A 15,628-nucleotide genomic window follows, 5' to 3' on the forward strand; every position below is an offset into this window, starting at 1 on the left:
AACTGTGGGAGTCCGTAGAGCCAGCTACAAACTTGTGTGAGACAGTTAAGGGGTTTGCATGCAGTGGGAATGGGAAGGCACCAGGAACTTCACAAAAACTATGCTTGTTGTTTCTAGCTCCCTGAAGGAATCTCTTTGAGAGGCCGTGATTATTCCCTGTGCTTTGGTATGCAGGGAAAAAATACCAAGGTTGTACTTCATCTTCTAAATGTTTTGACATGTATTTGACCAGTGTGAATGGCAGAGAAGAAAATTCAGGAGGAGCCAGGCGGAGGAGGCCCTTCTCTAGACAGAGTTCTTCTTATACATAGCTGCTGCTCTCAGGTTTGAAAGAGCAGGCAAGAGGTTCATGTCACAGATGTTTTTGCATTGTGGTGTAAACTTCTGATTGCTGCTGTTCTTTATAAGTACCTGACATTTAAAAGTACCTTGACTTTTGCTTGTCAGGTTTGTTCTCTTAGGAAAAACAGAGGTGTGCTCAGAAAACTCTGTGTTTTGTTTATTTATTTTGCTGAATTTCCCCTCTTGTCTCTAGAAGTGGCTCAAGGAGGCAAACAGTCTTCAGAGAAGCACTTTATTAGAAGACTACCGAATTCTGTTAGTGTCGAGGGTGAGACAGGGGTAACAGGGTTTCTCTGCAGGGTGTTTGTTCGTGTTGGTTTCTGTTCAGCTTTTCAAAACTCTGTTCAGCTCTCCTCAGATCAGGCTTCAATTTATTGGCTAAGTTGATTACTGTATTCTTCACAGTAAGGCTTGCTCTGCCTACTATAGTATTGTCAGCTGGTAAATTTAGCTTGAAAGAGAGTATTTGGGCAGTCTGTTAACACTTCTTTAAATACATGCCTGTTACTCTTGGGCAGTGGCAGCTGCAGGCAATAAAGAACATGGAATTGTAGTAGTTCAAAACTGATGTAGTAGTATATTCTATCTGTGAAGGATGATAAAAGTCCTGCCCTTTTGCAACAGTTTGTTTTTTCTTCTGAATGGAAATTTTTCCTCAGTTAAAAATACAAGTAAAGTAACATTTTTCTGGAGCGTGGATCACAGTCACATAGTGTATTGCTGCTTTTGTCCTGTGGCAGAGAAACAGTATTTAATGAGTCATTACAATGTTTGATTATTTATCAGCTGTGTTTTCTGGTGAGTTTGCTGAGAAATGCAAAATTCATGAAGTGTAGGTCTGTCTTCTGAACTATTACTGAATGTTAGCTTCAATCTCATGTTATGCTTAAGGTAAATACCACTGAAACGCTAATCCTCTACCTCACTGCCAGTGAGTCTAACAATATTCCAAGTATGTCCATTGTCTTAATTGAGTGGCCAGCCTTGAAATAAGCTGCAGTTGGTGTTTTAGCAAGGCACTTAAGTTGTTTCTTTCATTAGTGTTGGTTTTGGTTTGAAAACTTTTTTTGGCAGGTTTCATGCAAGCACTGTAGTGCTTGTGTCATTGGTGGTTACATACCCTGAGAATGTTGTGTGAGATTTGTATTATCTTACTCCTTTGCACACCAAGTCAGTGTTATTCCTGGGATATGTTAAAAACTGGAACAATCTGTCCCATCCTGCTTCCAGTTTTTTCTGATGGAAAGAGCAGAAAGGACAGTTGTAAGTAGGAAATAGTTTTTGTTCAAGGCATGACTGAGTGAGGTAGAAGTCTTTGGCTTGGAAAAGAGATGATTTGGATGATACAACAAAGGTTTTCAAAATTGTGTCAAGGAAAGAGCAAGTAGGAATTGATTCTTCACTGTTTTTCAATTCAATAGCTAGGGACTGTTAAAGGTAGTACAAGCCAGATTCAAGTAGGCATGATTATTTTGCACAAAATGGGTGGCAGACTTGCGAAATTCCTTACGAAGGTTATGACCTCATGAATAAAAAGAAGTCTACATGGGATCAAGGGGAGACTGGTCTGTTACTTGGAACAGAGATCTACTGGAAATCACCAGATGGACAAACCACATCAAGGCCTGGAATTCCCTGAGTTGCCGAAGGCTGGAAAGTGTGGGATGAAGAGAATGATGTAGGAGGGAGGGCTGTTTGCCCTGTTTCTGCTACACACTTCCACAGACCAGTTTTGGAAATGGGATGTAGAAACAGATGATCCTTGAGCTGAACTGTTCTGACTGTTTTTACGTTTGTACATCTCTTCCTTTGTTTTACTTTGGAATTTGAACCTAGGTGGAAAGAGGTTTGTATCTAGATGGAAAGAGACATCCTCCAGATGTCTGGACCAAGCTGTTGACATAACTGCTACTAATGCATGAGCTGGCTGTATATGCACACTATCTATAATGCATCCCGGATCTAGTATATATACTCTGGCCAACTTGCATATCAGCTATATGCTTAGAACACTTAAATTTTTTTTTTTCTTTAATCTGTAGATATACTGGTCAGCTAGTGCATCCTGGATACATCAGATGTGCTGCACAAACTCCTGAGGCATAAGTCTGTGTTGCCTTCTGTGACTTACATGGTGGAAGTTTGGGAGTCTGAAAAGGAAGAGGTCTTTGGTTTAACTTGACTGTAGTCTGATGCAGTAGGCCCATAGGAAATGTATCTGTTAGACTAGTGGTTTGCACTGAAAGCGTAACAAAAATCCAGTAGACTCTGAATATTCTGATTATTACTGTATGTTGCAGAATTAAGTGCTGTCTGGTAATGGTAACTTTGCTATGTTACAGAAAGAGTTCCAAAACACATGCACATTTGATTGAAACAGTTCTTTTTCTTTTGCAGGAAAATTTCGAAGATGCCTTTGAAAACATCCCAGTGTAAGTAGAATTTTTTTAAAATTTGTATATTTTTATTAAAACTATTTATACAGCAATGAAATACTGCATGCTCACCATTCCAAGGAAGCATAATTTTATATGCACTGACTACATGCACATTATCTAGAACAGTTAAGGTCCCCAAAAGTTGGGAAATGGAAGTGTAATTAGGTTGATATATGTGATGATGTATTTGTCAACAAATGTGAAAGTTGTAAAGAATTAAAAATAGCAAATTTTAGTAACTTTTAGCTACATACTGATGGCTTTAGACATTTCTGCATGGTGAAAAAATGATAGCTCAGCATTAGTGGAAAAACTTTGGATCTCACATTATGCAATACCATCTAAGCAAGATTTTCAAATGGAAATTGCTATACCTCATAATGTACTGCTGCACAGATGTTTTTCCCTAATGAAGTGAGATACAGTCACTTCTCTGGCATTAGATTTCATGCTGAAGCAACACCTTACTTAAACTGTGATGCAAACAGATAATGCTATTAATAAGTGGTTTCAGTTTTTCTGTAGGATCTTACTGCATTTTTGTGCCATGAAGCACATGAGAAGGAGAATTCTCATGGTATCCTCAGGTTGCTAAAACACTTCTAGACCCAGGAGCAGTAGCTTTGGACTGAATTTAACTGCCAAAATTTCCATGGCCTTGGCAAATTATACCTTAGAGATTTGCCAGACCCACTATTTGTATCTTACCTAGGGTAGGAAGGTCTGCTCTCTATGTAAAACTGTAGTTGAAAAATTAAATGTATCACTTCCTGAGACTCAGAAGGAGGGAATAAGAATCTGATATATTCGTGTTGAGAACTTCTCATGTTAATGATTACTTTTTCTTCCTTTGACTCCCTAGCAGTTGCTGTATGATCAGATAACTTCTTTCTCTGGCCCTTGCTTCCCTCAGGAGAGGGAAGAAGGTGACTCTGTAATATTTACTTTATGAGAACATTTATCCAACACTCATTCCTTCTATGAGAAGGTTGTTTTTTTCTTTTATTGATATCCGAGCTTGGCACAGATGTTTATTATTGACATGCAGAGCTTTGATTTGTTCTTCCTGAGTCTTTCTTCTGTGCCCATAGCTGTCAAACAGAGAGACTTTTTATAACGGTGTAGAAGTTAGACTTATTTTAGTTTATTCTGGCTGGTATTGCTTCTGTCTGTAGTAACCATTATGTAGAAGAGTAAATGTGGGATGATGGAGAGAATATTAGTGGGGCAGAAATCATGTTGTGACTTAATGTCTCTAGTTGAACAGTTGTCACTGTGGTTGCTGTCATCGTCCACTGGCCAAAAATACCACAGCTGTGCTGTTATATTGTTGACTGATTCTGGTATATGTGTATTCTAAAATTAACTTTCCATTTGTTCGGGTTTCACAGCCTTTAGCTCAGCCTGTTTCAGTAGTGTGGGACCACCCACAGTTCTTGTTCAGGTGGTCCTGCACAAGCCTAGGAGAAAGCACAGTGTGAGCAACTGCATTCCCTGAGCTCTTACTCATCCCTGTACATGTCTGCATCACCTACTTACCTCTCCTTTCACCCACCTGCACCTGTGTCCTTATTCCTGGATGGTCAACAGGTAGCTTGATTTTCTAGCAGGTTAACAAAACAGAAAATTGTGTATTACACGGTAGCCTTCAGGTATTTCTGCACTATCTAAATTATCTTAATTATCTCTTCAGTCCACTGCTTCTCTGACAAATTTGGCTGATTGAAAGTGGCAAATAGGTTAAAATACTAAGAGCGTGGGGACACATGAGTGGACAGTCAGCATAATTGTGTATGTTGTTTCCTTTGAAAATTAGGTTCATAGAGAGGCAGTTCAGTTAGTGAATGTTTGAGCTATAAGAGTAGGATAATCTCAGCAGGAATACTTGCTGCTGCTGACTTGCTCTGTGTTTAGACAATTAGCTACTCTGCAGTTACAGAAATTAGACAGAAATGTGTGTATTGTTTTGTATCTGGGCAGGATTCTTCACTTGATTACCCTCTCTCTCAAATTCTTTAGAAGGTATAGCTATTTTTAAAAAGTGCCTAAGGAACTGAAAAAAAACCTTAGGACTTTTTGTGGAAGTCTTCAATCTTACCTTCCCTGAAACTCTTTGGTTGTAGTTTACCAATGAGGCTGGTAGTTTGCCTGAGGGGAAGCCTTTCTGAAGTCTAATGCCACACCAGTTATACTTGACCTTTCCCTGTCTAGAATTAATAGTAGCTTTTTCTATTAATAATACAGTAGTAGAAATTTGGAAGCATTACTACACTGAAACAATGAATTACCAGAGGTTCAGCCTTTTGAGAAGCTATATCTATTTTGTTGATTCTGCTGTTGATAATGTTCGTCTTAAAATTTTCCTATCTGTTAATGTTTCAATCTCTTTTATTTTGGGTAAGAAAGTGGCATTGTTACAGCTCTGTGATTATATGCCTGACATTGGTTTGAGTGGCTTATTGCAGTTTGGTTATACCCAACTGAATTTAACTAAAATAGACCTTTTTTCACAGAGAGTTGTGTCCACAAGGACTGTGGATGTTTACTTACGGGATCAGAGGTTCAAATTCTGTCAGATCAACTTCTTAGTTTCGAGAATTTGAAAAGAATGTGTACGAACTATGTTTTCATAGTATTTCATACACCACTTTGTAATTCTTCATGTAAAATACCTATTGAGTAATATTGCTCTCTCTGTATTTTGCTCCAGTAAATGCTAGCAAATGGTTTTGCTAATATAACTTGGCTTTAACTGGCTTTATTCCCTAAATATTATTGCTTAACTGTAGATACCAGGTTGTCCAGGTTAGATGTTAAAAGGGCAATGAGTTATCTTAATAGGGTAAAAACCTTCCCTAAATCTCTAGTGCTGGCTGTCGTATCTGAGGACAGGTCCAGGAGGAAATCAGTCTTTGCTCTGATTGTCTAAATGGATTAAATTCTTTATCTAGACTCTTTTGTGATCTTCTGCTCATGGTGGCTACTGTAGGTATACACAGCAACTCCAAAACAGTTTTTGTAATGAGGCCCAAATACTTGTTCTGTAGAAGTGTGGAGGGACCATTAAATGGTGTTGTACCTGTAAATGCAGTTCTTTACTCATTGGTGCTAAAGCCCAAGAAAGGCTATTGCAGTAGGTTAGTCTGCCATTTTGGTTAAAGCAAGCATTAGCATTTTACCTAGTATCTTCTCTGCCAAAAAGAGTTGCCAAGTTTTCAAAGTGCTGGCTTGGTGATAACTTTAGATATAGCATCTTCAACCTTAAAAAGAAGATATGTGGGATATATGTGAAAGTAAATTTGCCATTACATGGTTGCGTTAACTCAGAACTGGTTTCAGATTGGCATATTCTGTTGTAAAAGGGACTGAGTAATTAGAGACAAACGGTTCTTTCTGTTTTGGAAATTCATTCAAGCCTCTGCCGAAAAGTTTTGTGGTGGTAAGCTGCTACTTAACCAAATATTTCCCCATGTTTCCATTGGAATGTCTGCTTACTTTAAGTTTTGGGCAAATCTGTTTCGCAAGCTAACTTAATGCTGTTACCTGCCAAGCATCTACAGGTTCAAAAACATACATGGATGGAACAGATTTATGTGTGTTTTGTTCTTTTATTTAATTCTTGCTAAAAATGCTTCATCAGTACCTGAATCTTACTGTGGAAAAACTGTGAACTTTAATTTCAGTCTTACTGAACAAGATAATTCTCAACTTCTGTGACTTTTTTTTCCTATGTATTTCTGCCACCTTAATTTTTCCCCAGATTATCTGGAAATTCTTTTCATGGAATGTAGAGATCCATGTTTTCTGTTGCCAGAGTATAACTTTGTAAATCATCTCTTCTTTGGTTTTACAAGAAGATTAAAAGAGGTTTGAGTTCTCAACAATTTTTAACCATCACCATAAGCCTAACATGTACTGACCTTGTCACTGCTGTTTTGATTTCTGTATGTATTTTATCCTCTGAAGTTCTTGTTAGGAACTTGTATGAAATTTTAATTGTATTTGGATTTCTTCCCATCTCATTTTACTTTTCCTTAAAATGTTGTCTGTATGTGACGGGAATAAGTTACCATCAAGTTATTATGCTTTTCCATGTTACTGGTCAGCATGCAGTCTTTTTCTTTGAGGTAAAGGCAAGATGGTGTTTTCAGTTACCACCCCATTATCAGAGGCTTATGCAAATGAATAACAACATTTAGAGTAACTGTATCATGGTAGCTGCTTGGGTGTGTTTTATAGAAGATGCTTTGTAGTTGTTTCTTCCCAAAAATGTAGTAGTCTGCCTGACTGCTGCAAACAGTTCATACACAGAGGAAGTATTCATGTTGAGCTATTTGTATAGAAATTTCTGACACCAGACCCTGAGTTATGGCATCAGTGGAAAGATAGTGAGATCTCATTTAAACACATTTAAAAAACAAAATAATGAAAAGGTGGAAGCTAGAATTCTGTAGAAAAGCAGGCAGATTATTTTTGATGAATAATGGAATTCTTAGGATTTTCTGTCTTTATCAATTTCAGCAGAAAGAGGCATATTTCATTGCTGTATTATCATTCCTCTTTTGCATTTCCTTTTCCTCCCCAAAGCTGGATACTGTTAATCCTTGATCCTACCAAAGCAGCTCTGTATGGTATTACAGGGGTGATAGATTAAGGGCCAGAAGTGTTTAAGGAAGTTAGAGCAGGTTATCCTTGTAATCTCAGAAGTGTAGTTAAGATTTCAGTTATACCTGCACATGTGTGTGTTTTGTCAGTGAATGAAATTGAACAGCTGAGGAAATGGCCCTAAATTAAAATTTGAACTCAGGGAGCCAAAAACCTTTAACAACAGTGCTTGTCTCCATAAATTTGAACAAATTCTGACATTGTTTTAAGATGATGAGAAACAGCTGTGACAATTTAAATGATTGAAGTTTTATTTTCTTATGTTTTGTCCTTAAGGTCAAGGGAAAATAAAAAGTCCAGTAAAGGTGGTTTTAGTATCCAGTAAATAATATTTTCATAGCTACATAAATGACACAGTAGCTACTTTATATTGTCAGTCTCAAGATTTGGAACAACAGTAGTGAGACACCAGCCTAATCTCACTAATCCTTCTCTACCCGAAACTGTTCTTGGATTATAAATTGTTTAAGTTTGAGGGGTTTTGAGTGGGCAATAATTATATCATTCCTAACTCTTCCACATTTATTGCAACTACACCTCTTGGCTTTGGTGTAAGATTTCTCTGTGTGTTTGTATTTGAGTAGAAGTCTTGCACACTGTGCAAATTTTTATATTGGTATCTCCTGTTGACTTTGAAATATATAATTTCAGCTGTGTCCATAGCTTTTTAGAAAGCAAGGAGGGGGAAAAAACAGGAGTGGGGCTGGGAAACCAGACAGAACATCTCAGGGACATTCTACAGAGAACTGCTTGAAACTCTGCATCATTTCCACACCATGCTACTCTCTTGTGTGAAGAACTGCCGCACAGGATACCAAGAGCCTGTTTTTCTGTGATCCAGTGTTCGCCAAAAGAAGTTTGTCTGAATTGAGCCTAAATATTTGGGTTGCTGCTTGTGGCTTGCTCTTCTGTGAGAAATAAATTAACACCATGGCAGTAAACTCACATAACATTTTGGGGGTGGGGGTTCCTGGAGACTTCTGGAGTCTGTTAATGATCATGTTGAAATCTCGGTGTTGTGCTGGAATGCATGATTTACTGATCATGTCTGTGTTCTCTGTCTTTTTAAATTTCTTTCAGGCAGTTAATGCTTACCCTGTGCTTTAATAAAGACTGCATAATGCTATTTGCAGTCATGCAACTCAAGAATTGCCTTCTGAATAACTTCGGATGCTTTGAAAGTGATGTAGACTCTTAAAGTTTTGGATTGGTGGTACAATCTTTAAGTTATTAGTGCTTTAGATAAGACAATGAAAAGATGAGCTCTAACTCACAGATGAAAAAAAAAAAAACTTGTATGCTATCACTTGCTCAGATATTGAGAAGGAGGATTGTTGTTAGGGAAAAATGTTTGAAAACCAGATTTGCCACATTCTTTATTTTAAACTATCGAACAAACAAAAACCTCTCTGGTCTTTAATGATGTCGTGTTTTGGTTGTTTATTGGGGGTTCCCCCCCCCCCCGCCCCTGCCAGATGATTGAAAACTGTCTCAGAGCATTTTGGGAAACAATCTGAGTAGAAGGTGTCTTGACTGTGTATTAGTGTGTTTTTCTTTAAGACAGTACAGGGAAAGTCTTTTGAAGGTGTGTTGGTATTTGCAGACAGAAAGCTTGCTTTTGTCAGTTTTGTGGAAATGGGCTCCTGTCTCTTTCTCAGCTTTTACTGGGAAATACTTTCTCAACCCTCAAGTGTGGACTGTCTGCAGCTTGCACTGATTTAAAGACAATGTTGTATGTTTTGTGTGTGAACCGAGTCAATCTTTATGTGACTGCTTAACCTTGATTCAAAACTGGTTTACCTTTCACATGCAATCAAGATGAGAGAAATCCTGGCACTTTGACTCTCCCTGCCCCAAATAATGTTAATATAGTAAGTGACAAGACACATAAGCATTGCTTCCAAGTCACATGGTGGAGAACTCGGATATCTCTGAACTCCTTGGTCTTTTAACACTGTCAGGCACAATTTCAGGGAAAAGGTAGAAACATACTGATTTTAAAGGTGCTGTTGTCTGTAAGTTACAACTGTCTATCTCATCTCTGTCCTGCAAAGCCTGTATTACCTGATCATAGCCCTTGGTTTCCTCAGGTGTTGTAGGAAATACTACGCAACTCTTTCCTGGTATATTGCATTCTTACTTGCATTTTCAAAAGTAAATTTTTTAAATAGATTGGTCTGAAGTATTACTGCCTTTATTACTTAGTGCCCATCTGTAATGACTAAAGTAAATCTATAGTTTCCTGCTTTGTGTTTTAAAGGCTTTCTTTGAGCTATTTTTGTGAGTAAATCTCAGTTCATGACAGTAAACATAGCTAGAAATAGGTAACATTAGCTCAGGTGGTACAGCTTTAAAGAATACTTTTTGAAGGTAATGATGGAGGACATAGTTTAATTTTCTGCTGCTTAGCTCCCATGTGCTGAGCTTTCCCATGTCTCATCTGGACAGATTAGAACAAGGGGATTAAACTATCTCTTTTGCAGCTCTTTTGCTTCTGACTCCTACTTTTTCCTATTGCTGTGTGTATTCATGAAGATAACTGTTTATTAGCTGCCTCACTGTGCTATTGATTTATTTTGGTCCTGGGACTCTAGCTAAAAATTTGGATTTCTGGGGAAAAAATGTCAAAGAGTTAATAAAAAAAATTGAGTACTGTCAAATAATGAAAATCAAAGATGAGCTAGTTAGTTTTCTTCAGTGCTGCTTGCTACCAACTCTTGCATGTTTGATCTATTTTTACTGCAGTTGGATTTGTATACTTTTCCTTTTGTGTCTGACTTTAATTGTAGCATTTTTTTTTTTATTTATTCAGGAAATACTGCAGTAACTCCCTTTTTGTCTTTAAATATAAATCACTTTGCGTTCCTCGTGTCTCCATTTTCTCCTTGCAGTTAGGAGTGATGGATTAGAATTAGGCTGCAGCACAGATTGGGAAAATCTCCCAGCATCCTCTTCCCGCAGAGGCATCAGCTTCCAGCATTGACTGTAGCTGCTGCCACTCTAACTGACATTTCTTTTGAATTCTGCTATGGAGAGTGCCTGTGATGCCAGCTGCTGGCTTGTGAACTTTTATCCTTTTATTCTTTTTGCTTGATAACTCATTAATGAAACCTCATGGATATTGAGAAATAAACCAGAATCAGTTTTCTCTTTATGCTTTTCTTCTGTGGTTTTCTTTTTTGTATGTGTGCACGGTGGAAAAAGAACAGAGTGAAAGAAGCAGCACTTACATTTGGATAAGGACTATATTTACATACCTGAAGTTAACTGAATTAATCCTGTAAGTATATTATCTCTGCCTACTAGTACCTGAAATCATGAATGTGGTAGTCAGATTTATGGGGTTTTATCTGTGAAAATTTACTTTGGCAGGTATGTTGGACACTTAAACTACAATTTTTTTTTTAGATTAATTTCCTTGAAGAGGAGAGAAAAATTATACATTCGCAATGGGTTTGTGAAATAATTGTTTTTCCTCTGCCCTTTGCAGTGGTGAACAATGCTTTTAGAGAGCAGAAGCTTCTCTGCTGATGTCAGTGCTTAATCAGCTCAGATGCTGTAGGTTGTAGAACACCGCAAGGTGTGTATTTTGGGATGCCATTCTTTAAAATGTGGTGATTTAAGAACAGTAACAGACTTGTAGCTATTTTCTCTATTTATAGAGTATGTCTTCTACTGTTGGTAGCTGTGCTGATTTAACCATTTGAGGTTATATAATTTTTGACTTAAATAATTTATTTCATGGGATGCAGTTCTGCTTTCTAAGTACTCAGTGTTAAGTATAATACAGTGTGCTTTTAGAGATTTTAGTAATTTAAGGTCTCCAGCATTAGCTATAAGTTCACTGTGTAATAAATTCCAGTAAATTGGTTTGAAGTTTAGGAGGAGTGTCTTACTAGGATCACACTGTCCTAATTGTCTCTTTGGATCTGAGCCAGTATTTGTGTGACGCAGTGTTAGTCCCGTAAACATCTGGCCTGATCTGGTGTCATACTTGCTGCATGATTTATTTCTTGTTTCTTCCATAGCAAGATAAGCGGAATTTTTATTCGTTTTGTGTAAAACTGTCAGTAACCTGTCATTATTATTTATATATGCTAGCTCTTTCAGGAGGATCCTTTTCAACCTATTTTCTTGTCAGCATGTCTTATTTAAACCTACTTTCTAAGGGAAATGAACAGATTTTTTTTTTTTTTTTGTGTGAACCTCTATTTATCTGTATCTACATACTGTATATTAAGTTTTGACAGTATTGCTCTCTGGCATATTTGGGTGCTTATTTTTCTACACAGTATTGCCTGTATTGACCTCAGCTGGATTATTTGATATGAACTATTAGTCTGATAAGGGGTCTCCAAACATAGTAGATTCTCAGTTTACTTGCAAAGATCTCATGTTAAAACATACATCTAAAAATACTGCTGAACCACTGACTTCTATTAATAAATCTGATAACAACCTTTTATAGTGCTGTGCGTTTCCCTTAGTGTCCAGCAGAACAGTGTAAAGTAGATTTTTTTTCTCCTACCTGCAAACCGACACTGACACTGCTTTGTTTTTTCTTTCCCCTCTGTCAAACTGTGGTCGCTTCTAAATACCCATGATCTGATTGTTTTGCTGACTGTCTTTAGGATTACAAATATTTTGCAACGCTGTGTCAAATTCATGCTGGGGTGGCTTGATACGCTTGAATAGGATTATTTCACAATCATTTTAGTGATCAGATAATCTGTGTGTGCATATTCAGGTGGGTAGATAGTAACCCAGGTAGTTGTCATGTGTCTTGCTCCCACAATATGGCCGATTCATTATGGAAGATTTGCGTCTTGCTTACCGTGCATGTACATGTTCAGCTGCAATTCTCAGCTGAACTTAAAGAACTTGGTGTCAGATAAAGCTGCTGATGTTTCTTTTTCCCTTCCGGCTGTAAAACCACCTGACTTGCAATAAATTGATTATTGGCTTAGTGAACTTGATTAATGGTTAGTCCAAAACTGAAACATTTGTGAATGCTCATGGTTTGTTTTGTTTTTTGTTTTTAAGAAAAGTGGCTAGAAATGTAGCCTATCTTTTTGTGTTTTCCAGAGGGGCGGACTGTGATGTTGGCAATGGTGGGTGCTGGTTAGCCAGTATGATGAGTTTAGTCTTGACACCATTTCCTGTGACTCAAGCAAATGATCAACTTTGCCTTGTTTTGTTTCCTTTGTGCTTATTCAGTTGCTTTGTTGCATCTGTAGGGTAGTAATAATGTGTGAGGATACAGCAATCAGTATTTTCTTGTCGTGTTCAGATACTGCATTGATAATAAATATATAGATAGGCAAATTCCATGTTTTCAGTAAGGCAGACTATCAGGAAAGTTCCTTCATCTCCTCACCCCTCCCTGCCCCCTCTAGTGATGGACGTAAAGTAAATGTTTGGAAGGAAAACCTTTTGATCAGTTTCTTGCATTCCTTTACTAGATTCTCATGAAGCAGCACTGTAGGCACTGGGCTGCTTTCTAACTAGAACAAAAACAGTCCTGTGCGTGCCCCCAGAGTTGGAGATCAGAAATAAGACTCACATGCCGAATGTAAAGCAAAGAAACATTATCGGTCTCTTGACAGGTAGTGGTCCAACACTTAAAGTTTAAGGTCAGATGAGACTTAGAAGAAAGAATTTTTGTTTATGTATAAAGTTTTTGGTGTGTTTGAGGACTTTTTAATGCATTTCATTCATAAGACAGTATTACAAATATTTCTACTGCTGTGAGCAGCAATAATTCCTAAAATAAAACTGTCTCCTGTAGCTAAACACTTATCTGTGAAGTTTAGAAAAGCTAAAATTAGAACTTGCTTTTCTAGAAAGTAAGAGGGCAACCACCCCTCCTAACATGCTAGCAGCTCCCCCCCTCCCAGCTTCTGATCTGTGAGGATGAGGAACAGAGCTTTTATATGCCTTCTGTCTGCCTCATGGTTAGATGACATATATATACCTGGTAAGCTATAATGATTGATCAATTAAAATGATATCTTAGTGAAATTCCAGTAGTCTATGAAAAGCTGTCAGTTTGAACTTCTTTTGACAATGCTAAGGTAGAGATAAAAACTGTGAAGTCATTCTCAGCTCATTTTCATGCATATCATTTTAATAATTGTTGATTTTCAACAGGGGCAACTGCCTCTTTTTTTTTTTTCTTCCTCAGTTACCTCTTCCCTTCCTACTGTCTCTGTTTTTCTGAGAGCTCCAACTCCTTTTCTACAGCTGTTCATTTTGAAAAAAACAGTTTTTGATGCTTTCTTTTTATTTTATTATGTATACAAGGTTATAATATCAGCTAACTACTCTTTCTTCTTTTTGCTCTGCATCAGCATTTCTGCCACAGCTGTAAGATGAGGGAGAAGAAAGAATTTAATTTAAAAAAAACCACAGCCAAACCCAACAATAAACAAAACCCCAAAAAGCAACCAAACAGAAAATGCTATTAAAGAAAAGGAAAATGCTTAGTGGTGAGATTGCTTGGTCATGCAAAGGAGAGCATAGGCAGATCCCTTGGTATTGTGACAACAGTCCAGGATTCACTTAGATGGGTTTACAAATAACTGGCTAAATGCTACTCCTCATAGTCAGGTAGTGTTGAGGAGGAAGGTGGAACCTCATTGAACTGAATTGCCTTGTAGCGTGGTGTTTCCATCCTCTGCTGTTACCAGTTCTGTAGGTGGATGGGTGTCTCCAAAATTCAGGTGAAAGCTAGTACCCAGGAAGGGCTTGGGTAAGAACAACACTGTTTGCCGCTGTCTGCTGTAGAGTGTGATTTTAAATACAGCATGCAAGAAACTCCTGAGGGAGGAAGAAGTGACAGTAAGTGTGTTACCCTAACAATTTTGCCGAAATACCAGGCTGTGTAAAGTAATATCATTTCAACTAAATGACCATTGTTGGGTCTGTGTCTGCTGTGTGTTTTCTGGTGGGTTTTTTTTTGATTCTTTTTGTTTGTTTGTTTTTAAAAAACTGACTGTTGTTGAGTGGATCGTAATATAGTAAGCTTTTAGAGTAATTTCTGCCTGTTTGCAAATTTGGCTAGTGCAGCATTGGAAAGTTTTGCTGCCAGTTGCGTTTCCTTAAATGAATGTTTAGCACACAGACTACAGCATGCGTTGGTGAAGTTCTGAAACAGTGAAGACACTATGCCTTCAAAGGAATAAAGTCTGTCTTGCATCAGCATGAAATTTTTTTCAATGCTTTCCTATAAGCTGATAACATTTCCACTGAATACGTAAACTACATGATTTTATTTACCTAAAATTCATGCTTCTCATGAAAAGGGATGTGTTCATAATGAACGCAGAAGTTGCTGTGGAGATAAACTATGACTAGTGGATTTACTGTATAGGTAAAAAAAGTTAGCATTTGCTATACTGATCAGGTAGCTGTAGTTTGGAAGCTTTCTATATTAATGATAATAGCCTAGGATAGGAAGTGATACATGTAAGTTGGAAATAATTTCAGGCTTCTAGCTTTATGGCTTCAGTTTTTTCTGTTGTGTGATTATAAGTGGCGTTAAAGTCTGGGTTTTAGATGAAATGGTAAAACAGTTTGCAAAAAGTTTTCTGTTTATAATAGAAAAAACTGTTGATCACATGGTCTTATATCTTTCCCTGAGTATTTTTAAACTAACACATGAGGTTAAGAATCCTTTTTATTCATAAACTGGAAGTGATTGGCAATTTAAAAATACTGTGAACCCTTTAATGTAAAGGATTTAACGTGCTTTAATTTGTTAGCTGCCATAAACATCTAAATGTGATAAAGGTTACTCGATTTGATTCCACCTTTCTGAATTGTTCTCCAGATGGGAGGAATGCATAGCATGCATACAGATAGAAGAAGAAAATCCAGCCTCATGGAGGCTTGCTTGATGCACCTTGCTTTTTCAAAGCCTGAGTCCTCTACCTAGTCAGCAAGATACTGAAAGACATGTGCCAGCACCAGCATAGTGGGGGGGTGAGGGGTGCGTGCAGTTTCTTACTCAGGTCAGTACTCCTCAGAGAGAATAACACATGCTCTGCTCTCACGAGGGTTCCTTAGATTCAAACTTGATGCTGAAATTGTTCCTGAAAGTGGTACATCTCTGCATGTATTTATCTTAAAACAAAACCAAAGCAAACAGAAGTCCCACATTTGTGAGTTTTAAAGAGTAGTCG

At 37.6% G+C, this 15,628-nt stretch overlaps 1 protein-coding gene across 5 annotated transcripts in view; it reads left to right on the forward strand.

Moving 5' to 3' along the window:
• The window catches only part of TTC39B (tetratricopeptide repeat domain 39B), a 77,539-nt gene that overhangs the window by 23,649 nt on the left and 38,262 nt on the right, over positions 1–15,628 (forward strand). For 4 of the 5 annotated variants that reach the window (XM_030004249.2, XM_030004253.1, XM_041120819.1 and 1 more), the window contains exon 2: positions 2,740–2,774. In XM_030004249.2, coding sequence (XP_029860109.1) covers positions 2,740–2,774 — 35 coding nt within the window. Of the gene's footprint in view, positions 1–2,739; positions 2,775–10,414; positions 10,726–15,628 lie in introns of those variants that run through there. The other variant, XM_030004251.2, reaches the window with a different exon arrangement.

The sequence above is a fragment of the Aquila chrysaetos genome, chromosome Z (assembly GCF_900496995.4).
Source record: "Aquila chrysaetos chrysaetos chromosome Z, bAquChr1.4, whole genome shotgun sequence".
Classification (NCBI taxonomy): Eukaryota; Metazoa; Chordata; class Aves; order Accipitriformes; family Accipitridae; genus Aquila; species Aquila chrysaetos.